General features: G+C 48.2%; 1 protein-coding gene across 3 annotated transcripts in view; it reads left to right on the top strand.

The window, feature by feature from the left end:
• Positions 1-25587, top strand: part of GLI3 (GLI family zinc finger 3) — a 267733-nt gene extending 242146 nt beyond the window's left edge. For 2 of the 3 annotated variants that reach the window (XM_073886896.1, XM_073886898.1), the window contains 5 exons: positions 7742-7891; positions 9010-9174; positions 13846-14136; positions 18593-18923; positions 19801-25587. In XM_073886896.1, the coding sequence (XP_073742997.1) occupies positions 7742-7891; positions 9010-9174; positions 13846-14136; positions 18593-18923; positions 19801-22154 (3291 nt within the window). In that variant the 3' untranslated portion in view covers positions 22155-25587. The remainder of the gene's footprint in view (positions 1-7741; positions 7892-9009; positions 9175-13845; positions 14137-18592; positions 18924-19800) is intronic. The other variant, XM_073886897.1, reaches the window with a different exon arrangement.
• Positions 25588-26137: the final 550 nt, after the last annotated feature.

The raw sequence follows: 26137 nt of genomic DNA, 5'->3' as shown, positions 1-26137 counted from the left end.
ACAGCAAGCGTCACATTGTAAACATTATTAGCATGATTGATGGTGCCAACAAAACCCTTTAAATTATTTTATGTATCTAAAATTAAAGTACATATAGAGATAAAAGGCCTGTTTCAGCCCTGATCGTCTGTGGTTGCTGCTTTTTCCTACTTCTGCCTAGTGAAGATGTTAGGAATCCATAGTGTGTCCCTAACAGAATCTGTGTCACGAAACTTGTACAACTTTTCAGATATGGCACATGAATCAAATACCCGCAACAGGAAGGCACATGCCAGGCACCTGGGTGGCTCAGTTGGTTGAGCGACTGTCTTCGGCTCATGATCCTGGAGTCCTGGGATCGAGTCCCGCATCAGCGGGGAGCCTGCTTCTCCCTCTGACCCTCCCCCCTCTCATGCTCTCTCTCTCTCATTCTCTCTCAAATAAATAAATAAATAAATAAAAGAAGGCATATGCCTCCTTTCAGACGGAAAGTTTCTAAGGATTCTTGTATAGTTTCTTACAGGCAAACGATGTCAGTTTCTCTCTCAAATCAGTTTTAATGTACATGAAGCTTTAATCCCTTATAAATTATTTTTCCTCTTTGTCTTTTACAAAAAGAAATATCTCTGGACTACTAAGAGATAGTGCAGCTGACTCTTGAATGTGGGTTTGAACTGCATGGGTCCACTTGTGGATTTTTTTTGATAAATACAGTACAAGCCTATAAATGTGTTTTCTCTTCCTTATGATTTTCTTAATAGCATTTTCTTTTTCCAGCTTACTCTATTGAAAGAATACAGTGTATAATACACATAACATACAATATGTGTGTTAATTGACTGTTAATATTATCAGTAAGGCTTCTGGTCAACAGTAGGCTAATAGTAGTTAAATTTTTGAGGAGTGCAAACTTGGATGCAGATTTTTGGGTGTTCAGGGTTTCAGCACCCCTAATTCCTGTGTTGTCCAAGAATCAACTATAATAAATTGATAATATAAAGTCAGGAAACCAATTGAAAGTTGAGCTTATTTAAAATTGTTTACTTGCTATATCCCATCCTCTGCTAAAATAGGAGGCCTTCTGTTTTTTTTTTCATTTTTTTATGTTATGTTAATCACCATACATTACATCATTAGTTTTTGATGTAGTGTTCCATGATTCATTGTTTGTGCAGAACACCCGGTGCTCCACGCAGAACGTGCCCTCTTTAATACCCATCACCAGGCTAACCCATCCCCCCACCCCCCTCCCCTCTAGAACCCTCAGTTTGTTTTTCAGAGTCCATCGTCTCTCATGGTTCCTCTCCCCCTCCGATTTCCCCACCTTCATTCTTTCCCTCCTGCTATCTTCTTCTTTTTTCTTTTTTAACATATAATGTATTATTTGCTTCAGAGGTACAGATCTGAGATTCAACAGTCTTGCACACTTCACAGCGCTCACCATAGCACATACCCTCCCCAATGTCCATCACCCAGCCACCCCATCCCTCCCACACCCCCACCACTCCAGCAACCCTCAATTTGTTTCCTGAGATTAAGAATTCCTCATATCGTGAGGTCATATGATACATGTCTTTCTCTGATTGACTTATTTCACTCAGCATAATACCCTAATATGAGGCTTTCTTAACATACACTCTCAGCACATCCTTAAAAGTTACAAACTATTGAATTCTATGAAACATATTCACTGACTTGAGCCTGGTTTCTGAGCTCAGCTGATAGCAGTGTGAAAAGATTTAAAAAGCATCAAGCATTTCTAGTTTCTGAGAAGGCAAGTTTTCAGTTTTATTTCCTTCAATTTTAAAATAAAATAATGGCAGGGGTGCCTGGGTGGCTCAGTCGTTAAGCGTCTGCCTTCGGCTCAGGTCATGATCCCAGGGTCCTGGGATCGAGCCCCGCATCGGGCTCCCTGCTTTGCAGGAAGCCTGCTTCTCCCTCTCCCATTCCCCCTGCTTGTGTTCCCTTTCTCACTCTCTCTCTCTGTCAAATAAATAAATAAAATTTTTAAAAAAATAAAATAAAATAAATAAGAAAATAAAATAAAATAATGGCATCAAATAGGGGCGTGTTCGTGGGTTAAGATACAGAGAAATGTAGCAAAGGGATGAGTCAGAAATAAAACTGAGGGTCCAGCGAGCATCCGTAGGCTTCACGCCCATAATGCAGATCCCGATGTCTCGAGCGTTCATATACAAAATACATTACTCTCCCAGTCTTTATTTTCTTTTCTGTCAAAGCAGTAGGACTGTGTACGTGTGTGTGGACATGTATGTGTTTGTGTGTACAAATGCACATGGGTGTTTGTGTGGAGACATAAGAAGATCATGGCGAGGGCTGAGTCTAAAGTTTTACATGTCCTGCCTTCCCTGGTCATTACAACAGCGGGAGGAATTCACCTTCTGCATGGGAAGGAGTTGTCTGGCTTTAGGAGTGCATGACTTTGATCAGCAGGGCGTTTGTCTACTGATAAGTGTGCTGCCCTTGAGCTGAGTTTGCATGGGGATGTGTGTGCAAAGCTTCCTCGCTCCCCTCGAGCGGAGTTTGCAATGGGATGTGTGTACGAAGCTTCTACGCTTCCCTCGAGCCGCATTTGCACAGGGCTATACCTGCGAAGCTTCCATGCTCCCCTCGAGCCGAATTTGCATGGAGATGTACCTACGAATCTTCCACAATCCCCTCAAGCCCTACCGTCACTTCTCCTCTGAGGAAGTTACCTCAATGGAGGGTGCTTACCCATCATGAAAACTTGTGCTTTCCGGCTGGGAATCGGCGGGGCATCTGGCCAAAGCCGAGGGAGACAGAGAGCAAGCAGAAGGGTGCTTCCCAGGTTCCCAAACCGCTTGACCAGCAGCTTTATTTGGAGGGCCACCAACAATCGGGGCTGATAGACCGCACACACGTGTGCTTCATCCGAAGGGTTCGCAGTTAGACTGAAGAAGAACTACCTGTTCTTTCCTGAGAGCAAAATAACAATGCAAGAAGAATGAGTCTGATTAGCTTAGCGAAGGCCACTGTAGCTTCCATTTTGCCGTCCATGACAGAAAAGCTGCCTCTCCCCCATTTCCCTTCAGGCCTTTCTGCCCATAGCACTGAAGCCTCCTAGACTGCCTGGATGGCCAGGCCAGGCCGACAGAGAGGCTTCTCCCTCCTCCTGAGTCCCCTGGTTGCCGTGGGGAGCAGAAGGGATGGGAATGCGGGGTCTCAGCTCACCTGGCTGAAGACATGTCCCGCTGGGGACACAGCAACTTTGTTGGTTTGCTGTGGGCACCTGAGAGATCTTACTTGTTCCAACAGCCATCAGTTTCCTGAGGCAGATGCTTCCAGTCCTGCTTGGAAGATGGAATCCTGCAGAAGCTGTGCACGGGGCCGGCGGGGCGGGGAGGGCGGCTCGGCCTTTTGCGGGGGGGACAGTGCAGTCCTGGTTGTCCTGATGGGGAGAGTTCCGAGCAGCCCTGCTGAGCGAGTTGGCACATGACACTGTAATTTATGCCATCTATCTCTTTCTGGAACTTGCGCCACTGGCAAATTGCATGTCTTTGTGTTGGATTAGTTTGGACTTTAATCATGCATTATTTTCCCTCCAATTAAATTATTTATATATTTGATTAACGTTTTCATTGCTAGGAAGTCAAATGTTCAATGAAACCACAAATAAACACATGCCCATTGAATTTCAGGCCAGCTTCATGCGGGAGCCTTCTGTCGGTGGAATGCTAAGAATTTGCTGGGTGTAGTCTTCTTAGCTACCTGGGGATTTGGGTGAGCAAGATCCGGGTCCTAGGAGCACAGAGCAGGAGGAGTCTGTCTGGCCTCCCTCCCTCCCCTTGTTTAGCCTAGGATCCTGACTTTTTTTCCTTCCTGTGGATTTTGTCTTTTCCCTAGCACTGACACCTTCCTCCCTCTGATTTTACTTCCTCAGGCTTGACAAGCCTGACCAAGAACGTCATGGGCTCTGCTAGCCTAAGAAGGAAACTGAAATCACTTAATCAGGGATGAGCAAACTGATGGCCCACAGTCCAGCTCTGACCCCCTGCTTGCTTTTGCACAGCCCATGAGTGAAGAAATGGTTCTTTCAGTTTTAAATGTTGAAATAAAAAATTTTAAGACTGTTTTTTGACACATGAAATGTTCAGCATCAAAGATAAAGTCAAAGATAAACAGCTGCACCCATTCATTTACACATTGTCTATGGCTGTTCACCTAAAACAGTGGCAGAGTTTGAGTACTTATGACCTTTTGGCCAGCAAAGCCTAAAGTAGTTCCTGTCTGGCTTTTTACAGAAAAAGTTTGCCGACACCTGATCTAGTTCATCACCTAGATTTAACAGATGAGAAAATTAAGGTTCAAGTAGGAGAACTGACCTGTCCAGAGATACAGAGCTCATCAGAAGTTGGTCTAGGAGTCATCGTCCAATGCCTACCCCGCGTTCTTTCCACGGTAGTTTAGGGTCTGCCTCGCTGCAGAGGTCAAAGCAGCTTGTGAAAGAAAAGTAAATATTTAGGACACATGGACATGTAAAATCTATTTCTTAGAATTATTTTTTTCACTTGAAATCTAGAGTCAGGAAATGCATTCAGCCTAAAATGCATTTGAATTACCCAAGTAGGCAGAAGGATGTCTTCGTATTTCTTTAGAGTAATTGATTACATCCTGTGCTCAGCACTTGGACCCTGTCCCCGCCAGCCGAGGTGGAAGAATCTCATTTCAAGGAAAATAACTTGTGGTCTCAATCCAAGTGTGCACTCAAGAGCAGTTTCAGAAAATTACAAAAGCCTATTAGACATTACTCAGGTCTCCTGTACGGGGGCCGAGAGGGAAGACCCTCCAGATGCTAACCTTTCTGAAAGTGAGGTTGCTCCTACTGCCTAGCGAAGATTCTTCCGTGTTCCTTCCCATGTGCAGATCGACTGGCTGATCGGCATGCGATTCCCAGCCCTGGAATTTTCAGACATTGTCCCAGAGGCCAAAGTCAATGAGAGTTGGTGAGGTATAAATAGGAAATGGGATCTTTTAGTTATTGCTCTCTTGTCAGCTTCTTGTCCACTCCCTCCTCCAGCTTAGTGGTGGGTCCCTCCACACCTCGGTAGCCAGCTTCTAGGACTTGGCCAGCCAGTCAATTTCAACCTCTCTTCGGAGCCTTCCATCACTATTCTGGCCAGGCGTGCACCTGAGGGGACTGGTGGGGTGTTGGTGGCATCCACCCAGCCAGTGGAAACTCATGCCTTCTTACCGCACCAGGCCGTGGCCATGCTGGATGCCTCCTGGGTCTGCTAGACCAATCCTCTCCTGCCATGCATGTTCTTTACCTACCACATGTGGTCCTCACCCTGTTCCTCAAGGGCACCGGGTTCTGTCCCATTGGTCTCGCTTTTCTGTGATGGTGACCCTTTCTCCCCATACCCTCTCTTATCTGCACACCTGGCAGGTCTCCACGCATCACTCGGGCCCTACCATAAATGCCCCTTCACTGAAGAAGCTAACCCTCCTCTTCAGTGCATCACACGGACTTGAGACCCCCTATTAATTATTTTTAGAAAACGCTCTTCCTTTCACAACATTGATCACAACTCTAATTGTATAGTAATTTAAGGCATTATCTGCTTGGCTCTGGTAGACTATCATTTTCTTAGGGCAGGAAGCATGCCCATCTGGTTCCCCAGCATGGGGCTTGGTATGGAGTGGACCTCAGTATGCACGAGTAAATGTAGGACAGATGAATAGGGTGTTGCAATCACATAATGTACAGTAAGTATTTATTAATTGATGAGAAAAAGTGTTTCTAGAAAACTTGAGACTCGGCTCAGTGCAACATCCCCTCAGAAAACTCTAGATATTCTAGCTCATACTCTGATAATCCCACCATCTCCTCTTGGAGACCTGGGGATCTTGGATAACAAGCACTCAGTTCTGTTCAGGAAGTATGTGTGCAGAACAAAAAGAGTACACTCACCCAGTGTTCCCTTATTCGACCCAGCAAGGTAAGGTTCGTGTTTGGATATCATTCAGATCCTTTTGACTTCTTGATAGTGTATCATCTTAAAGTAATCAAACACGTTACATTAAAATCATATTGTATGGACACTAGGTGAAATGAAGCTAAGTTAAGCAGAGGCATCAAGTTCAATCTCTTTTGTCCAGTGGAAGTTTGCCACTTGAGTCCAATCAATTCAGCAGATATTTACTGAGGACCTGCCAGGTGCCAGGGACCCCCAGCCAGTTGCTGAGACTATGAAGCTAGAAGTTGTGGGTCCTGTCTTCTAGGAGTAGACTCAGCCTGAGTTCTAACTCCATTTTCCAGCTCCCCCTGCCTCCCTCTCCTTCCTCCTTCCCATCCTTTCTCTTTGTTCTTTCATGTACATCAATCCAAGGAGCTTATTTCCAATAGCTTGGGGAAAAGTGAACCAAGAGCAGTTTTTATGGGATGGATTCATGTGATCGGCAGGAGCTGCTTGAGGAGCGGGGAGTTCATAGCAGCTGCCTTTCTCTGCCCTCACCCAGTGTTCAAGTCCAGGAAGCAGAACACACGTCACTTTTTCCTGCCTCAGCAGGCCCCCTCCTAGAGGAACTGGGCAAGGCCAGCTGAGGGTGGAATCTTACCCATGGGGCCCCCAGAGACCACTCACTCAGGAGTCAGAGCCTAAGCAAGAAAGTAATTAAATGTTCTGTCATGACCACACAGTGCATGGAATCCAAAGGGGGCTTTCTCTCATTGAACAGATTCATTTGTGGTGTGTTTTTCATACGTTGAGAAAGTGCTTGCAAGAGCTTTACATTAAGGCAAACAGAATGTGGTGTAACCAGAGAATAAAACCAACAGGATCCACCCAAGACATTGATTTCCTCAGTAATTAAATGGACATTTAAATCACATAATCATCTTACTTAAACTGACTTAAATTTGATCCAAGGTGAGAACCTTCTCTTCCTTGGGTGTTTCTGTAGGGTTCTTTGTGTCTTCCCGTTGTAGGACCCTTGAGGTATGACCCCAAGGAGCTATATAAAAAATGGTTCTAAAACTGAATTAATGAGGCATTCAGGGAAATTCATCTTTGTTTTACAAATGAAGTTAAGAGAGTTCTGTAGAGCTGGAAAGGAACCTTGGAGCCTAGGTGAGCCATCCCTGTGTTTTTGTACATCAAGAAGGCTATGATCCAGAGACGACAGCATTTCTTTGGTCTCCTGGTTCTCTTCAGTATTTGGTTTATTTGTCTGTGATTCATCAAAGAAAAAAATCCCACTAATTGGAACTAAAGTATAGTTTGAGAAAGCGCTTTGGTTTTTGGTGTTCCTGTCACAGAATGACGTGTGTGCGTGCACGTGTGTGTGTTCCCTTCCTGAGATCTCAGCCGCGGCGCTAACCCGAGGCCCAGAGTGAGTGGGAGCTGGGGGGTTCCCTTGTGCTCTGTTGACCTTGACCCCCACTCGGCAGGTGAAAAAGGTGGAGGCCCAGCAAGGACGCATGGGCTCACCCCATTTCACAGCTCCCGTCTTCAGAGGCCCTGTGAGGTACCTTTTCTGGGCCACCAGGCCTCCTCCAAATAGCACCACTCCTGCTGGTTAGGAAATATACGTGCAGGGTTACTAAGGGCAAATTTACTTAAGAAACATACAAAAAAAAAAAAAAAAGATCATCTGTATATAAAGTTATCCTATATTCCTTAGGGCTGAGGGTTGGGGCACTTCTTGCCCTCCCTTCTGTCACCTTCAGAAATGAGTCCTGCATTCCCACGCACTTTCCCTTTCTTTTTCCCCATCCCAGCATATAAATAACGACCATATTCACGGCGAGAAGAAGGAATTCGTGTGCCGGTGGTTGGATTGCTCGAGAGAGCAGAAGCCCTTCAAAGCCCAGTACATGCTGGTGGTGCACATGAGGAGGCACACGGGGGAAAAGCCTCACAAATGCACTGTGAGTGTGCGGCATGAGCTGTGGGCCTGGGGCCACCTGGCAGGGGCGCGTGTCAGGCTGGGGTTCGGGTTCTCCCGCGGTGGGGGGGCGGTGTCTGCACCCTGTGCGGATGGACCCGGCCAGGCGGTGGGAGGAGCCGGGGCCTGTGATGAATGCCCGGAGTTCTGAGAGGGTGTTCTGGGATTGGGGGGAGGCCAGAGTGGAGAAGGAGCCCTGACAACCACACTTTGGGGGACAGCAGAAGCGCTCTGACCTGCCCTGTCTGACAAGGTAGCTGGAGGCCACGTGTGCCACTTGGGTGCTTTGGACACCTGGCCGGAGCAACCAAGGAACTGATTTTTGTAATTTCATTTTTTAAAAATGTAAATATCAACAGCCTCCGGTGGCACGCAGCTCCCACATTGGACAGCAGACTGGCAGGCGGGCGGGCGGCAGCTGGGATGCCCTGCTGGGCACTGGGAGTGAGCGTGTGGCCAGCATCCTGCCCCGGCACTGATGCCCATCACGCGAGAAGGCCCGGAGGGCAGAGGGAGGTGCCAGCTTTGACTTGAAACCCTTAAGCTCACTTTTAAAAACAGAACCCACGTGACTTCAGAGTTTTCCTTTGCCTTCCTAGTCCATCCCCATGGTCCTGTGTAGACCCACAAGAGGGCTGGGACTAAGCCTCCTTTCACCGAGGTGCCGCCAGGCGCACTGGGCACTGCTCAGCCCTGTGCTTTACATCTTAAAGGCCCTTTACAAACACGATCAAATTCCATGCCTTTGTATGGACACAAAGCCATATTAGTGAACTTTGTGCTGAATCTAAAATCAGTGGGAACTTGAGGAGATCAATGAGCAGATAATGAAACCCATTGTCCACATTGAGTGGTCTATTTAAAAAAAGAAAAAGAGAAACAAAAAAACCTCCAGGACTTTTTAGGAGCCCTGAAAATGCTGTCTCTTGAACTGCACTGAGCCCCATCTGAATCCCAATAAATGCAGAGTTTAGTAGACTTTTGTTCCTCAGTTTTGAAAAGCTGCTGACCCTCGAAACGTCAGTCTTTCATCAATTTTGAGGGAGTGTTAGGCATAAGCCGTTATTGTGTGGGGTAATGCATTTTACCTGTTGTCCTCAGTTTGAAGGTTGCACAAAGGCCTACTCGAGACTAGAAAACTTGAAAACGCACTTGAGATCTCACACTGGAGAGAAACCGTACGTCTGTGAGCATGAAGGTTGCAACAAGGCTTTCTCAAATGCCTCTGATCGCGCCAAGCACCAAAACAGGACGCATTCCAATGAGGTGAGGCTCCCCCACAAGACACTGTTTGGGCCCCGAGCTCAGGGTGGAAACAAAGAGCCCTCACGGGCAATGCACTTGGAGACAAGGACCATTCCGTTTCATTTCCTCTTGGCCCAGCAGGACTGGGCGCTGAGGCTGCAGGTGAAGGCCTAGAGCTCCTCCACCATGGGGCTGGCTGCAAAGGGGCCTGGTTTGGTGAGTAATGCAGACCCAGAGGGAACTTCAAACCCCTGGCAAGCAAGTTTCACCTTGTTCAGAACTGCCACCTACTGGTCAAACAGTAGGAGCGTTTAACTTTGGCATTCCACCCACTTGCTCTGCCTGGAATAGCATGAGTTCCTGCAGAGGACGACCCTGTAAGCAGCACGGATAGATGGCCACTTTTCCCTGCTTTCTCCAGGTGGTATCTTCAAATGCATTCTAGCCAAAAAAGGCCTTTTCAGGGCAACCAGCCGTGGCCAAACATGACATCCAGGCATTCTAAATTCCAAAAGCTCTTGAGCTAGTCTCAGAAATCCAGAATGGTTTCTAGTCAGTCATTTAAGATCGCATATTGGATAAAGTTTCAAGGTTGGTGGGTGGTTCCTGTTATGTTGTGGTTTGTCCATAGTCATCCCCCGAGAATTTCAGAGCAGCCTTAAGAATGAAAGTGATTTCAAATTATTTTGCCCGGGTTTTAATGCATGTCTGTCCGAAGGCCTCCAACTTCTCTTTGAAGAAGATCTAGCTCAAAGTTCTGGCTCCTCTGTGAAGCCTTCTCTTGAATGAATCCAGAGATTAACAAAAAGGCTCCCCGCCTTTTGCATAGAAATGGGATATTTAGCCAGAATTTGTTAACATGAGACATAGTTCTGCCCCACTAAGGAGGTCATCAGTTTGTTTGACAGTGTGAGAGAAGGAGCACTTGACCTGGCTCAATAGCTCAGGGACCATTGGCTATAAGGTACTCTCCAAGTGTCCCTTAAGTTTACGGGACAGAGCAAGCACATCTTTAATGGGATGAGCCACACTTTTCTTAAAAACACAGTCACTCTTCAGCTCATACATGCAGGTTCACACGTACAGACCCTTTTTGAAAGGGTCATGGCAGAATAAGGAGACTTACGTCATTTGGAGTCTCTTATTATTAATCAGCTGTTGGAGGATGCTTTAGGGGAGTTGCCACATCTCCATTTTTTTTATGTCAAAAATGCTTTTACTACATGTGGTTGCTATGTAATCTGCTGTTCTTGTTTTGTGCAAAGTTTTAGGGAGTCTAGGCGAATCCGTAGAGATGGAAAGCAGAACAGTGGTTGCCAGAGACTGAGGGAAGGGAATAGGGGGTGACTGCTAATAGATACAGGATTTCTTTGGAGGATGTTGGAAATATTCTGGAATTTGACTGATAAATGGTGATAGTTGCACAAGATTGTGGATGTACTAAATGCCACTGAATTGTGCAACTTAAAAGGGTTCTCTTTGTGGTATGTGGATTATATCTCAATTTAAAATATTTTAGGGCATTCGATTAAGTTAGAATTAAATTGATATATTTAACTGCACTCTAGAAATTTAGAAGGTATTCATTCCTATGGATTTTTAGGACAAGTTTCCCTCCTGTTATTGTGGAGAAATTGGGGCAGTGGGTGTGTTAGGATTAGCAGTGAACATGTACACACGTACTTACTCAGCTTTTTATCTTTCTTAAGGACTTAAATTATGTGCATAGCTGTTTGCTTTGCTCAAATGCATTAGAGTTGAGCTTGTCCAGTTCTGTGAGGTCAAGAGCACAGCGCCATATGAGCATTTATCCATTATGAGATTAAAAGTTATCCTGTTCAATCATATCTTTCACCAGGGTTGAGCAGTGTATCTAAAATACGTTAACCACCTTGACCACGCAAGGCTTTGGCCCTCCGTATAAATGATGGACGGCTTCACATCCACCAAAATTAAGAATCGAGATTTGTGTCATGAGCCGGTCCTAGATAAATCTAGGTATCTTCTTTCGTTTATTTGCTCTCTCTTATTTGTGTTTTCATTCATTCCCTAAACAAATATCGATAGCTAGTTAGGTGGCGCAAGATTTGTTGTTGTGGGTGAGGAACAGAATACCATGGACTTGAACAGGAGGGGCGTCATTCCCGCTCAGGAAGCCAGTCTGGCCTTCCTCCTGCACTCCTTGGCTGCCTCACCCATTGGGGCCATAGCAGTGGCCTCTGCCAGGGATCCCAACTCTAGACCACACAGCTCATGTCCCCCCAAAGCCACACGAGGCAAGTATCCTTGAACTCTGACTCAGTTGTATCTCTCTTTCCAGAACATTCCAGTGGCTTCCTCTTTCCTAGAGGGAAAGTTTAGATTCTCTCGGCTTGTACCTGCTGGCACCCGGCCCAAGCCTGCCCTTCCAGGCTTGACCTCTGACCTCTGTGGCTGTGAGTGGAACCAGACAGCCACACCCGCATGCGTTAAGCGGTCCTGCCTCTGGACCGTGGCTTTCCTTTCACATCCTCTTACCTTCATTTTTATCCCTCAGAATTTTGGTCTACTTTCAGGACCCAGCTACAGAGCCTCCTCCTAATAAAGTTCGGTTCACTGAGTAATTACTCTATGCCACAAACACATCGTGATGAGCATTTCATATATTGTCTTATTTCACCCTTAGACCCCACGAGCTGGGTGTTATACCCAGGTATAAAAGCGTAGTAACTGATGCTCCCCACAATCATCCCAACTAAAAAGTGATTGTCCTCCGTCCACATCCTTCTGTGGCATTCATACTTGGGCCTGGTGATAATTACATGCTCTCTTATTTTTCCTGCACATTTTATAACCCTGGACATTAAATCCTGCAGTATATGAGTCTTGCCTATAGTGAGGACCATTAAACGTTTATTGAAATTTTAGTTGGATAAATGCTACAAAGTCAAGTAAAAAAACACAGGAATTACTTTCACAAAGTACCCTTCAGTTGCGTGAGTCTAAAAGGAAACAACCGTGGCAAAAGTTGAATGTCTAGGAGAGGAGACACAGGGAACTCAGTGAGACTGACAACATTTATGATCCCCACGTACAGTTATATTTCATTTCAGTCATTGATCGCAAGCAAAGACTTTCCACCTCCAGCTGTGTCCCCCTTTCCAAGCTAACCCAGGGTATACACATGCATATACTTATGGGAAGAGTAGCTCCTCAGGCGTGTAATGCCAGCCTGGCTCTCTCCCCGTGCCCTCTGCCCCCCTGCCCCCCGACACCTGCTCCATGCATCCTGGCGTGCCCGCTGATAGAACAGTCTGTCATGGCAGTGCTGCGAGCAGGCGTTGGGCCGATGTCAGGACGCTGTAAGGTAATAGCACTCATTGCTGGAGCCATTCTTCTGTCCCTAATGCATAGAAGTCGGTGTGCTCGTTTCATTATATATGTGCTGCAAATCACACCAGCCCCTGAATAGAAGTAATTCATAGTTAATGGGAATCAATTCTCCCCAAAAGAATCTCAAATTTGGAGGTGAAGTCTCTCGGGATAATTTTCGGAGTCTTCACTACATTAGGGCATTTCATCATTTTATGTAGCACTCAGTCTGTTCTTGGGCTTTTAGTGAAAAAGCATCTTTTAGACACATACATTCTATAAGACAGGACATCTTCTTTTAATATAATGGGTACATTATACTAATCATGCTTTTTATGACTATCGCTTACCTAATAGTTCATCTTCTGGTCTACGTAGATATATATTCTTATAAGGATTCATGAATATATTATATTTCAAACCAGGTAAACAAAATCACAGTTTTGATGTTGGTCATGAGTAAATTCCAACGATTCTGTGATTTGAGTAAATAATGTAGCTATAAGCATCCACAGAGTTTTTAATGACTGCATTTGTAGGTTTAGTCACTGGCCCACATGGAACATGGAATAAATAATTAACAGGCCTTAGTACTCAGGAGCAGAGCCAGACAGGAGTCCTCATTTCCAGGATGCCATCCATCAGCCCTTCTCAGTTTGTGAGTGAGCATTCATAGATGGTCAAACAGGGCTTTACAACTATGAGGATCAGAAAAGTTCTGGATATTCTGAGCCCCGAACATCCCACACAGTTGTAATGCGACCCAAATGGACATATTTTAGTCATATCTAACACGGAAGAGGCTATAGGCAATTTTTCTTTACCATGCCTATGTGCACATTTTCACAACGGGTGTAGTGAGTTTTGAGCGGAGAACCAGGAGTCCCTAAGAAATTTCTTCACACAAATTCTCCCAAAGGCATATAGCATTCTTCTGATGAGGTGATGGGGGTCTGAGCCTTCTGTAGTTGTCACCATCATCATCATCATCGCCTTCCGCATCACCGTCTTCAAATACCTATTGAGAAGCTACCCCGACACCAGGATCCTTCTTCCTACTCATAGGATAAATGTTGCCAAGCACATACAGGTGATTTGCACATTTGTAGCTCTCCTTGAGCATTGTCTAAAATAATAGTCTATTAAAGCTAGATTCACTGGCCCCTGAGCAGTGTTCAAACGGCCTTTATTAAACCCTTAGTACCCAGAGGTATCTTAATACTTCCCAGCTTTGTGGAAGTGCTTTGAAAGAAAGTTATAGTGTGTGTCCATGAGATTGTTGGACTGGGGCATTAGCGCTTTGATAACAATCTCTTATTTTGTTCTTGTGGCTTTTGGCAGAAACCATATGTGTGCAAAATCCCAGGCTGCACGAAGCGCTACACAGACCCGAGTTCCCTCCGGAAGCACGTGAAGACAGTGCATGGCCCAGAGGCTCATGTCACCAAGAAGCAGCGTGGGGACATTCATCCTCGGCCCCCCCCACCCCGTGATTCCGGCAGCCATTCACAGTCCCGGTCGCCCGGCCGGCAGACTCAGGGAGCCCTTGGGGAGCAGAAGGACCTCAGCAACACTACCTCAAAGCGGGAAGAATGCCTTCAGGTGAAAGCAGTCAAGGCAGAGAAGCCCATGGTATGTCATTCACTTTCCTTCTGCTTGTCCCCAAGCCAACCTAGGTCATTTTAGAAAGTCAGCGAGGGCTTGAGGAGGAACTAGACTGCCTGGGTCCTCACTGCGTTGGGCTCTCTGATTGAAGGGGTCGGGAGCTCAGACACCCGGATTCCTTACTTAAGGTTCATCGGCATAGAATAACTCAGAAAAGAACGTCAGGGTTTGCTAACTGGTTTTTAAAATCAGTCTGGAACCATACCACATCGTGGCAGGTAGAAAGAAAGGCATGACTGTCTACATTTTCAGTAGACCTGTAATGTAGAAAATCAGCCATTCCGTCTTTCTGTAAATTAGTATTTTGCTTTGTGCTTTGCCCTGGTGACCCTGAGATAAAAAAGCCACAGTCCCTATTCTTTAGGCGTCTACAGTCCCATGGGCTAGACAGACCACCAAAAAGCAAATTACTCACAACTCAGTGTGATGGGTCTTTCCCAGGAGTGTGTGTGAGAGCATTCGAGAGGGGAACAAACCACCAGCGCACTTGAGGATGTGATGGGGGCGGCAGAGTGGGTGGCCCTCAAGTTTGGCACTCGGGGGGGGAAGGCGCAGGGCCTGGGGAGCAGGGCACTGCAACAGGAGCCGTGGGGCCCCAGGACCATGTGCAGGAGTAAAAAGGAGTGAGGAGGACAAAGAGCTTATATTTTACCGGTGATGGCAAATGACCTGGCACAGCTGATCTTTAGAAAAGCCAACCCCCTTTGCCAGGCTCAGGATGGGCTTGGTAGACTGGAGACCGTTTGTGCAGTGGCGCCTGAACCGAGGTAAAGCGCAGGGGATGATAGAAAGCTGCCATCAGGAGATATCATTCTGGTTTGGGGACATATCAGTCACCAGACTGATATATGGATTATGCTACTATTGCAGCTTCTTGCAAAATTCCCTTGGTGATTTTTTTGTTGTTGTTGTTAAGGATGCGCCATACTAAAACGTCTAAAACTGTAAGAAAGGCAACAAGAATAATGAAAAGAGTAGCTATCGGAAGAGCTTCGGTACATTTGTATTTGGCAGTGTACGTAACGGAGTCAGCTCCGCGAGTGTGTTGGGGTCTCGTCTGGCACTCTGTATATGGAGGAAACACACCAGATAGAAGTCGTGTGCTTGGATTTCCAGATGCACGGGAGTGGTCAGCCAGACATAGCTATACTTAGTTTCAGGAAGTTTCTTCTTAAAATTAGAAAAGTCCAGCAATTGGATGGACATCCTAGGAGTTCCTGAGTGATGTCACCACCCAGCAGTACCTATGGATAGGAAATAATGCACATGTACAATTCCAGAGTTGACTGAGTGCAATTTAATCATCAGTTGAATTTTAATGACTTACTGAGTTTAAGAGTTTTAGATGGCGTTAAGTGTAGCCAAAAATAATACAAATAAGCTATCCAGATTTATCAGGACTTCCCAGTGGGTAGCTATATTTTGCTTTTAAAAAGCTCCTTCGTCAAAAGAAAGAAAGAAAAATAAATATAAAGCACTTTAGTCAAAAAATAAAAAATAAATAAATAAAAAGCACCTTAGTCAAAAGTGGACGTATGTATTATGACCCATCACCATACTGTAAAATTAATCAGTTCATGAGCAGTGTTGTACATACTTTTTTGGGGGACCACATATCCATTTTCTAAAATAAAGTCCACCTGTACAACGTGCAGAACATTCAACAGTTTATCCTCAAATGTTTAATGAAACAAGGAAAATGAATTTGTAGTCTCCTAGATTATGTCATCAAAAGACAATGATTTATGTTCTTCGGACGTCCTAAGGACCCAGAACCTCTTGTACCTTGAATGTATATCCCTAGCTCAAGAAAACTTGTCATCTCCTCTCCAAATACCCATTATTTAAAAAGAAAATTGGTAGAAGTAAGAACGTATAGTTATTTGGCTCAGTGACATCTGAGATGCCCCAAGATGTGAACTATTTTATAAAGTAATGAAATCACAGAAACATAGGCTGGGAGGGATCATAGAGATTGAGACAAGGCTCCATATTTATAGGTAAGCCTAATAAATTAATCAAATTTCCCACAGGGGATTATTTTGCCTGTATATGTCCATACACATGTAAATATAAATAGATCGCTTCGTAGACATTTACTAATGCATATAAAATTTACATGTCTAATATTCTTTCTTTAAAAACGTGTCTTTGATCATTGTGCTATGAATTAAATTCTTTCTTCTTTTTTCTTATTAATTCCACATCTCTTCTGTGTAATGCTCCTAAATGTCTTGTTCTCACTTCCTAAGGACAGTGGGTAATAAGGTGAGGGAATTTTGGCTTCTCTGCTCTTTTTGTTTTGTGTTTGTTTTAACATTTAACTTCTGTGCATTTGATTTTTCTTTAGTTCTTGTGCTTTGTGATATCTTTGGTAGAGAACATTACTCAGCTACATTTCAAACATAGAGGCAATGTGTTTTGACCATTCAGCATGTGGAAATGTGGAGTTAGATGGTGAAATTCATTGTTCTATTTGTCTAGGTTTTCATAACAAATCACAGCCGGCCAACCAAGCAGATGTTCTCAAAGACTATTTCATTATCAAATTGACACATGTAAATTCATTCTGAGGCCAGACCGGTACCACCCTCTTTGAGGACGATCTGGATACATTTGTTGTTCGCAGTTTAATCTGTATGGAAATGTCTGACTCCTCTGAGTAGCTCTCTGGTTGTAAATGCCTTTGTGCCTCCTTCCGTGACTTGTGGAGGCGTGAGTCTGCCATGCGTGTGCACGCACACACACACGCGCACACAGATTCAGCTGCACACACTCTGAGCTGACAGTCCAAGAGTCAAAGACCTCCAAAGCCCTGCATGCTCCAAGTACCTTGGGAAGGAGCAGGTGGCCTGGCCCTCCAGGATTCTGCTGAAGCGAAATGTGAGCGAGGCTTCCTGAACTCACCATCAGATTTGTGTATCTCATTTGGCTCTGCTTGGTTGCCCAGGGCAGATTCAGTGTATCACATGACACTCTCTTAGAAAGTGTTCATCTGCTTGGCTGTATGTAGTGTGGTTGCAGAACGAGTGTGATGGGTTCTACGGAGAAGCCCTGTGCCTAAAAGCCCTTCCCAACAGTGCTCTGCACCCCATCTGGGACAACAGTGGGAGTCCGTACCTGAGTGCCTGTGGTTCTCTCTCCCTGGAGAACCGGCTCTTGGGGCTGCTCTCAGGTTCCAGTTGTTACAGTAATGCTGGAGAGGGCTCTGTGGTACCGGGCTGGGAGTCTAGGCTAGTCTTAGCATTGACTTTGTGACTTTGTTATTTTGGGCAGTCACTGAAGGTGCTTTCCTTATCCACACAAAAGGGGTTATACTGTTTCTCAGCCAATTGAATTCACCAGTGCAATTTTAGAGCGGTTCTAGGTTGTGCAGAGCAGTCACTGAGGGCCATTTTACCTGGTGTTCCCCGGCCCCCCAGACCTGAGGATCACCAGCTCTCCACTCCCCGTCTCCCGGAGTCCCAGGGCGGGGGGGTTCCTTTCCCTGATGGAGCGCCAGTGCCCTGGATCAAGTTTCTATCTAGTTGCAGAACTGGCTGATACAGTCCACAGTTGGGGTGAGGGAAACATTGCCCTGTTCTCCCAGAGAAACGCCAGGGCACTTGGGGGAAACGGTAAGATTATTCCCCAGAATCGGATGGCTGTAACCTGCAGCCTTTCTTCCCCTCTGGGTACGGCGGAAGCCAAGGGATTGAAGTTTTGCCTCTTACGGCTGCCTCTGTGAACAGCCTGGTTGGGGTTCTACAGAGCAGGCAGGTGTAGACAGAAGAGGGGAGGTTGCACAGAGCTTGGGGAACCAGCCCTGAGCAGCTCAGAGAGGGTCTCACGGGAGAGGAGGTCATGTGTGCCTCAAGTGCCCATCTCCCACGGACGCTGTAGCCAAGCAGGACGAACCTGTGGACCAAAGCCCCCTGGGGTCAGATGAGCCGCGAATGCCCACAGAGCCAATTAGGAACCGTTTCCCAGGTCGTTATGTATTTCGTGTGTTCTCTGAGCCTGACACTTAATTCCTGCCACAATCCCGAAGACTGATTAAGTTGTCCCCATTTGGTAGATAAGGAAACAGGACTAGAGTGACTGAGTATTTTGCCCAAAGAATCAAGTCAAGTCGTGCAAGTGGGACTGGAGCCAAGGAAGCCTGTTTGGCAGAGTTGGCACCTGGGGCAGAGTTCCGTGGCTGATGTCGTGCCGGTCACCACCGCCCTCTTCAGCACGCCCCGCTGCCATTGTCCCCTCCCACGCCCCCGCACATCCGCCTGGCACCCCCTCAGCTGCTGCCGCTGAGAGAGGCCGCCTTCATTCCCCGGCACACGGTTCTCCTCACGCCACCCCCGGAGCCCCCTGCAGGTTGAGCGTCTGCGTGAGCTCCCCTGCCTTTCTCCTGCCCGGTGACGTCTCTTGCCTTTGCCCTTGACCCCAGCAGACATCTCAGCCAAGCCCTGGTGGTCAGTCTTCATGCAGCAACCAACAGTCCCCCATCAGCAACTATTCCAGCAGTGGGCTCGAGCTTCCTCTGACCGACGGAGGTAGTGTGGGGGACCTCGGTGCCATCGACGAAACCCCAGTCATGGACTCGACCATTTCCACGGCCACCACCACCCTGGCCTTGCAAGCCAGGAGGAACCCGGCAGGGACCAAATGGATGGAGCACGTAAAACTAGAAAGGCTCAAACAAGTGAATGGAATGCTTCCACGACTGAACCCCGTCCTACCCCCCAAAGCCCCTGCAGTGTCTCCCCTCATGGGAAACGGTAAGTCCCTGCCCCACCTCACGTTGGCTCCGGGCTTTCTATTCGGTCTGTGCACCCAAGCCGCTCGGTGTGTGCTTGTGTGTCCCCCCGACCCGGTCCTGAAATTCTGCCATCACCACACACATCGGTGTTGCCTTTCTGGGAGAGTCCATATTTTAAAAAAGCAGGTGGTAAGGGGATACTGCCAACACAGAAGGTAGCGCCCAGTATGCTCACTCTGTGCGTGACTCATGTTCTCACGGTGAGATCATAACTATTGGGCCAGGCTGAGGAACTCCCTCCAGCAGAGACATCTGGGGTTAGCACTGCCATCCGGTTTCCCGTCTGCACCCAGGAGCTCAGCAGCCACGTTGACTGACGTGTTCCCAGGTCAAGGAAGGCCAGGCAGCCTTGCATGTTGGCAGCCCTACGTCAGGTTTTGCTTCTGAGATGACACTCACTGCCTGGAGCGTATTCTTAAGGGTGAAGCTCCCCACCCCCAACCCAGGCGTGCTCCACCTTCACAGGATGTCAGAGGAAGCCCTGAGTAGTTAGGACACTCCCCGAATGCCTTTGGCCTTGGACTTGCCTGGCCCCCGAGCACTGTGCCCTGCACCTGTGAAGGAGCTTAAGTGATCCAGGCTGCGTTTACTGTTCTGTTTAAGCCAGGGGTCTGCAAACTTTCCCGCGAACTCATAAATAAAGATTCTTGGCAACGCAGCTGCACCTACTCCTTCACGGTTCCCTGGGCCCTTTGGGGCTGCACGGCAGAGGTAGGGGGCTGTGGCAGATGCTTCCGGGCCCAGGGAACCCGAAACTGGCTTCACCCCATCCTGCACCCTGACCTGTTTCCAGTCCTCCCGAAATGACTGCACGTCTCCCACCCTTTTCTCTGCAGGCACGCAGCCCAGTACCAGCTGCAGCTTGGGCGGGCCCGTGACTCTTCTCCCAAACAGAAGCGACCTTTCCGGCGTGGACATCACCATGTTGAACATGCTCAACCGGAGGGACAGCAACACCAGCACCATCAGCTCTGCCTACCTGAGCAGCCGCCGCTCCTCAGGCATCTCCCCCTGCTTCTCCAGCCGGAGATCCAGCGAGGCGTCCCAGGCCGAGGGCCGGCCCCAGAACGTGAGCGTGGCCGACTCCTACGACCCCATCTCCACCGACGCCTCACGCAGGTCCAGCGAGGCCAGCCAGGGAGACGGGCTGCCCAGCCTGCTCAGCCTCACGCCGGCGCAGCAGTACCGCCTGAAAGCCAAGTACGCGGCGGCCACGGGTGGGCCGCCCCCCACCCCGCTGCCTAACATGGAGAGGATGAGCCTGAAGACCAGGATGGCCCTGCTTGGGGACGGCAGGGAGCCCGCGGGGGCCCTGCCCCCAGTGCACCCTCCGCGGAGGTGTAGCGACGGGGGCGCCCACAGTCACGGCCGCCGCCCTCTGCTGCCCGCCGATGGGCTGGGTAACGGCGTGAGGAGGGCCAGCGACCCGGTGAGGACGGTGTCCGAGAGCCTCTCCCTGCCACGGGTGCAGCGCTTCAGCAGCCTGCAGAGCTTCAGCCCTCCGGTGCTGCCTCCCTCCCTGGAAAAGCGCAACTTAGTGCTTCAGAACTACACGCGGCCCGAGGGCGGCCAGCCCCGCCACTTCCCTGCGTCTCCCTGTCCTCCGAGCATTACCGAGAACGTCACCCTGGAGTCTCTGACCATGGACACCGAGCTGAACCTGAACGAGGAGGATTTCTTGCCCGATGATGTGGTGCAGTATTTAAATGCCCAGACCCAAGCAGGGTATGAGCAGCCCTTCCAAAGCGCCGTCTCCGATGATGGCAAAATGCCCCATGGGCCCGGCCTGGGGAGTGGGCATGGAGACTTTGACCCCCCCGGGCTGCCAGACGGCCATGCTGGCCACGCCGGCCACGCCAGCCAGCAGTACCGGCCGCTCGAGCAGCCTTGCCCGGAAGCCAGCAAATCCGACCTGCCCATTCAGTGGAATGAGGTCAGCTCCGGCAGCGCCGACCTGTGCTCTTCCAAGCTGAAATGTGGCCATCGGGCTGCAGCACAGCAGGCCCGAGCCTTCGGCTTCTACAGCAACATGGGCGTCCACCCACAGCATCCCTTGAGGAGCGGGGCCAGCCCTGCCGGGGGGTATCCGGCCCTCGCCGAGCCCGGCAGCTCCTACGGCAGCCCAGAGCACTTGGTGAGCCACGGCAGTGGAGGCAGTGGGCCTGGCACCAATGGGAACGCCTTCCATGAACAGCCCTACAAGGCCCAGCCATATGGAAACTGCCTCAACAGGCAGCCCGGGGCCCCCGGCCTGCTCGACGGGGCCTGTGGTGCCGGGATTCAAGCAGCAAAGCTGAAAAGCGCCACGGTGCTGGCGAACGGGAGCCAGCCAGATTTTGGCCTGTCGGTGGCACCCAATGAGTCAGCGGGCGGTGCCGTGAATGGCATGGCGCCCCAAGACCTGGTGGGCCAGGGGTACCCGGCCCCTCAGCTGCTTAGTGACCACCAAGGGGCAGGCCGCGCCGGCCAGCAGATGCTAGGGCAGGTTAGCGCTACCTCACACATCAATATCTATCAAGGGCCGGAGAGCGGCCTGCCAGGGCCCCCCTGCCTCGGCAGCCAGCCGTCCAGCTTGGCAGCTTCCAGGGGCTACCAGGCGTGTGCCGGCTATGGGGGCATCAGGCGCCAGGCTGTGCTGAGGGGCAGCCTCGCTCTGCAGCAGGGACAGCTCAGTGACACCAGTCCGACCTGCAGGGTGAATGGCGTCAAGATGGAGATGCACGGGCAGCCCCATCCACTCTGTTCGAATGCGCAGAGTTACTCTGGTCAGTTCTATGACCAAACCGTTGGCTTCAGTCAGCAGCAAGACATGAAAACTGGTTCATTCTCCATTTCAGAAGCCAACTGCCTGCTACCGGGGGCCAGCGCCGAAAACTCTGAATTACTTTCCCCAGGTGCTAACCAGGTGACGAGCACGGTTGACAGCCTCGACAGCCATGACCTGGAAGGGGTGCAGATTGACTTTGATGCTATCATAGACGATGGGGACCATGCCAGCCTGATGTCAGGAGCCCTGAGCCCCAGTATCATTCAGAACCTTTCCCACAGCTCCTCCCGCCTCACGACGCCACGCGCGTCCCTCCCACTGCCCGCGCTGTCGGTGAGCACCACCAACATGGCCATCGGGGACATGAGCTCTTTGCTGACCTCCCTCGCGGAAGAAAGCAAATTCCTTGCAGTGATGCAGTAGGCGTTAGGAGAAAGGCTGCCAACCAGCGTGAAACTTTAGGAGTATAAAAGATTAAATGGACTCGGTTTTTGGCTGGTTTGTTGTTTAGTTGTTGTTGTTGTTTTTGTTTTTAGTTCTGTATGTATTTTAGCAATCTCATCTCACCTGACTGGGATGTGTTTCAAGTATATTCCTTTTATGGAAAAGGACTCTGAACAACCCTAAAGTATTCTAGGGAGAAACTGTCTTCCATTTCAGTTTTGAATCAGTATTGTTACACTCGAATCATCCTCTTTGTTTCCTTTTTTTTTTTTAACTGTAAGCCCACCCCCCGCCTTTTTAGTAAACCAGTGTAAATGTGTGATGTGCATGTTCTTTTTTTCGAAGAGGGGTCAAACGAGAGGATTTGACGTGTTTCTCTGTTACTCAAAGGAAATAGGAGTTGGTGTGCTTTGGACCAAGGGGTTACGCTTCCAGCTTTTTTAAATTTTCCTTTACATGTGCTCTATGTTTCTTTTTGTTTTTTTTGTTTTCTTGGGTGTTTTTTTGGTTGTTGGGTTTTTTTGTTTGTTTGTTTTTGTTTTTGTTTCTTGGTAATTCCCACATTGGGCACAAGAATCAGATTATGGATAGTGAGTTGAAGAATCCTTTGTGGGTGGGCTCTAGCAGACATGACCAATTTTTGACGTGCCCCCCCGCCCCCATTCAGGTCAGGGCATGCTTTCTACGGTTGCACACAAGCGGGAATTTGGGGCTCTGGCAGATGAACGAGTTTGCTCACGGTTGGGGTTTAGAATTCCTCCTGTCCGTCTGTGTGCTCGGGGCAGGTCCATCTATGTGCTCATGTCTCAGTTACCCACGTTGCTTCTCCTCCCTCTGTCTCCACGACCGCTCCACGTTGCTTGGCGCTCCAGGGAGAGAGGGGAAGGGCGGTGGGTCTGCGACTTCCATCTGTTCTGGCAAGAAGTGAGGTAGATTGTAGAGTGAAGCTACTGGATAGAAATAGCTTGGGGAACGTTTGTGGGTTTGCTATATTTGTTGATTATAATTCCACCTCTTCACCTGTTATCATAGATAACTGAGAATTGATTATATATAGTTCTGAGTATTTAGGTATTTAAACGACCCTGCAACTGGCTCTCTCATTAACATACGTTAATTCCACTACAGCAAAGGAGCATTTCTATTCTAAGTACCCTATTTTAAGGGATTTATAAAACTTAGTTGTAAAGGAAAAAGCTCACATACAATGGCATTTGGAATAAATCACCTTGACCGTTGTTAGTATTTGAAAGCACTAGGGAGGATGGTTCGTAGCTCTGTGGATGCCTTTTCTTACACCCTATCTATGAAATGATGCATCCATTTAAGAAGTTAAATGTTCTAGGCAGTTAGTCCTTCATGCGGACTTAATTTGTACTTTTGTTTTGGATTAAAACATTTAAAGACTAAAAAAGTGCAGCTACTTGCCATGTGCAGCCGATACACATAAAAGACATACTATGTGTGTACAGAGTACATGGATTATCCAGCATTTTACATTTAAAAATATGTAAACTATTAAAAATAAAATACTGATACCTCAGACTACCTGCTCTTTTTTATCCTATTGACTCTGGAAGTTGGATTTATCCAAAGTGACTCATGAGTCAGTTGTGTGGCTTTTCCCCCTTTACTCCTGTCATTTAAATTAGTATTCGACAAAGTGAAGTAAAATAAAACATGAGATGATAGGGGAAAATGTTAGCACCAGCCCATTTTTCTCACATTTGTGATCTCTCATTTGGACCAAGAATCTCAGCGTGGAGGTAAATTTGCCCTTTGGGACTTTGTGGCTAAGAAAGTTGGGTTTGCTTTCGACTGAATGTTCCCGAAACCGTTGGGAGGGTGCTGAGACTTCTCCCCCCGCTCCCCACCCCCATCCAGCACCGGCTTTTAAGTCAAAGGACACCTCTGCTTTGGAACAGAGCCCAAAAGCAAAAGACAGCTACTGATGCGAGCTCAGTGGAGTGGCATCTACCACTTTGCAACAGAAAAGAGCCAGGCTCTTTCTGTGTTCCTCAAACAGGTCATGACCCAGTCACAAAATCAGTGGTCTGTTCCCTGAATCTCCTTTTTCTACAAACAGCAGAATCTCTACGCCCTGATCTGATCTTATGAGCTCTCACGGTTTGGCCTGACCCTGCTCTTGGTTTCCAAGCTTGGGACCTGGGCGTTCTGCAGCCTGCTGAGTGAGGACAGTGGTCCCCAGGACCACCCTGCCCTCCTCCTCCATCAGAGTCCCTCCCCAGTAAAACTCCCAGAGGTGACCTGCACTTCTCAATTACCCTAAGTTCCTACTTTGCCTGCCCTCCGTGGAAGGATGGACGGCAGCTGGGGGAGGACTGTTGTCATCCTGTGCCTCTGCTTTGTCCTGTGGTTTCAGGTGTTTCTCTGCGTGGCTCCCTTTCTTCACGTTTTCATACTTGGTTCCCTTCCTTCCGCCCTTAGGTTTGCAGAGATAGCCCTACTTCAGTGCAGTCTTTGGCTTCTCTCCGTGGAAATCTCAGAAAGATGGGGAAGCGGGGGGAGGGAGAAGGAAAGTGTACTTTTCCAGGAGTGCCGCGATGTGACCTGACAGTCAGTGGAAGAGAGGTTTGTTGGGGCCACTTGGAAGCCTTCCGTCTGTAGACCTGGCGTCTCGGGCAGGACCCACCCCCAGCCTCCAGCCTCCAGCCTCCTCCCCACTTCTCCGATCCTCGTGTTGGAGGGTGACGACAGCAACTCACTAGGGTCCCACCCTACTTCTCAGTGCAGGCTCCTATGTGCTACTCCTGTTGAACGTCTGTGCGAACCGTGTGTTTATTTGTTAAACCGTTTTGTTTTATTTCCTAAAGAGCTAATGAGACTGCACCTGCTCCTCATACGTTGGCTCGTCCTCTTGAGCCGTAGAGTTGTGATTCTTGCAATGTATGTGCCTTATTTTACGTTGATCTCGTCGATGCGAGGGACCAGTTGTTGTCGCCCGATCACAGCTCGAGGCCGCGTGCTCCCGGGCCAGCCGAGAGCGCACGATCGGAGCTGAGTCTGAGCTGTCTTGTAACCTGGTTTCCCGTGTTGTTTTGAACTGATGGAGGATGTTCTCTTCTGACAAGTTACTGTTGTGTATCCCGCAAACGTGTAAAATAAAAAACAAGTTAATTTTTTTCACCTTTTTTAGATTTTTAAAAAATAAAATGTGTAATCCTTTTTTAAAAGAAACACATGTAAATACATTTAAGTATTGTAGGCATAGTGTTCGGATGTGGCCGGCCCTGGGCCTTCTTGGATCAGCCTGCAGCCGTGCGATGCCCCCGCGCCCACCTCATGCCCAGGGCCACAGTCCCGCCACACGTGGACTCTACTTTTGCTTTCAGAACCACCTAGTCCTTTTGTAACAAAGAGAAAGAACAATGTTTCTTACAATGTCAATAAAAAACGCTTTGTACTGAAATTGTTACAGGGTTGTTTATTTGATCCCTAGCTAAAGGGAAAGATGCTTCCTTGGGAAAAACCCAGAGCCTGCATTGGGACGCAGACCCTCCCCCTGCCCCCCACATGCAAGTTGAGCGCACTTCCGCCGGGAGACTCAGATTCCTCATCCCCGAGGCTAAGATGCTGGTGCACCCTGCAGGTGGTGACATGGGGGTGTGTACCTGGGAGGCACGCCAGTTGTAACTGTAATTGTTTTTCTTAATTTTATCACTTTGCCAAACTCTGGGGAAGGAGTGTGAATGTGGTTCAGTGTCTAACCACTGAACTTGTTTCTCTTCTATAAATTATCCTCTCTTTTCAAAGGATACAGGGTGTAATACATGTTACCAAAATGTTTGACGTGGTGGAAGCCTACATATCTGTGGCTTTTAAGAACTGACTTCAGGGGCGCCTGGGTGGCTCAGTCATTAAGCGTCTGCCTTCGGCTCAGGTCATGGTTCCGGGGGTCCTGGGATGGGCTCCCTGCTCCGCGGGAAGCCAGCTTCTCCCTC

Source organism: Callorhinus ursinus, unplaced genomic scaffold, assembly GCF_003265705.2.
Source record: "Callorhinus ursinus isolate GAN/ISIS: 27379988/994484 unplaced genomic scaffold, GSC_fseal_2.0 scaffold73, whole genome shotgun sequence".
NCBI classification, from domain to species: domain Eukaryota; kingdom Metazoa; phylum Chordata; class Mammalia; order Carnivora; family Otariidae; genus Callorhinus; species Callorhinus ursinus.
This window is presented reverse-complemented; position numbering and strand designations above follow the sequence as displayed.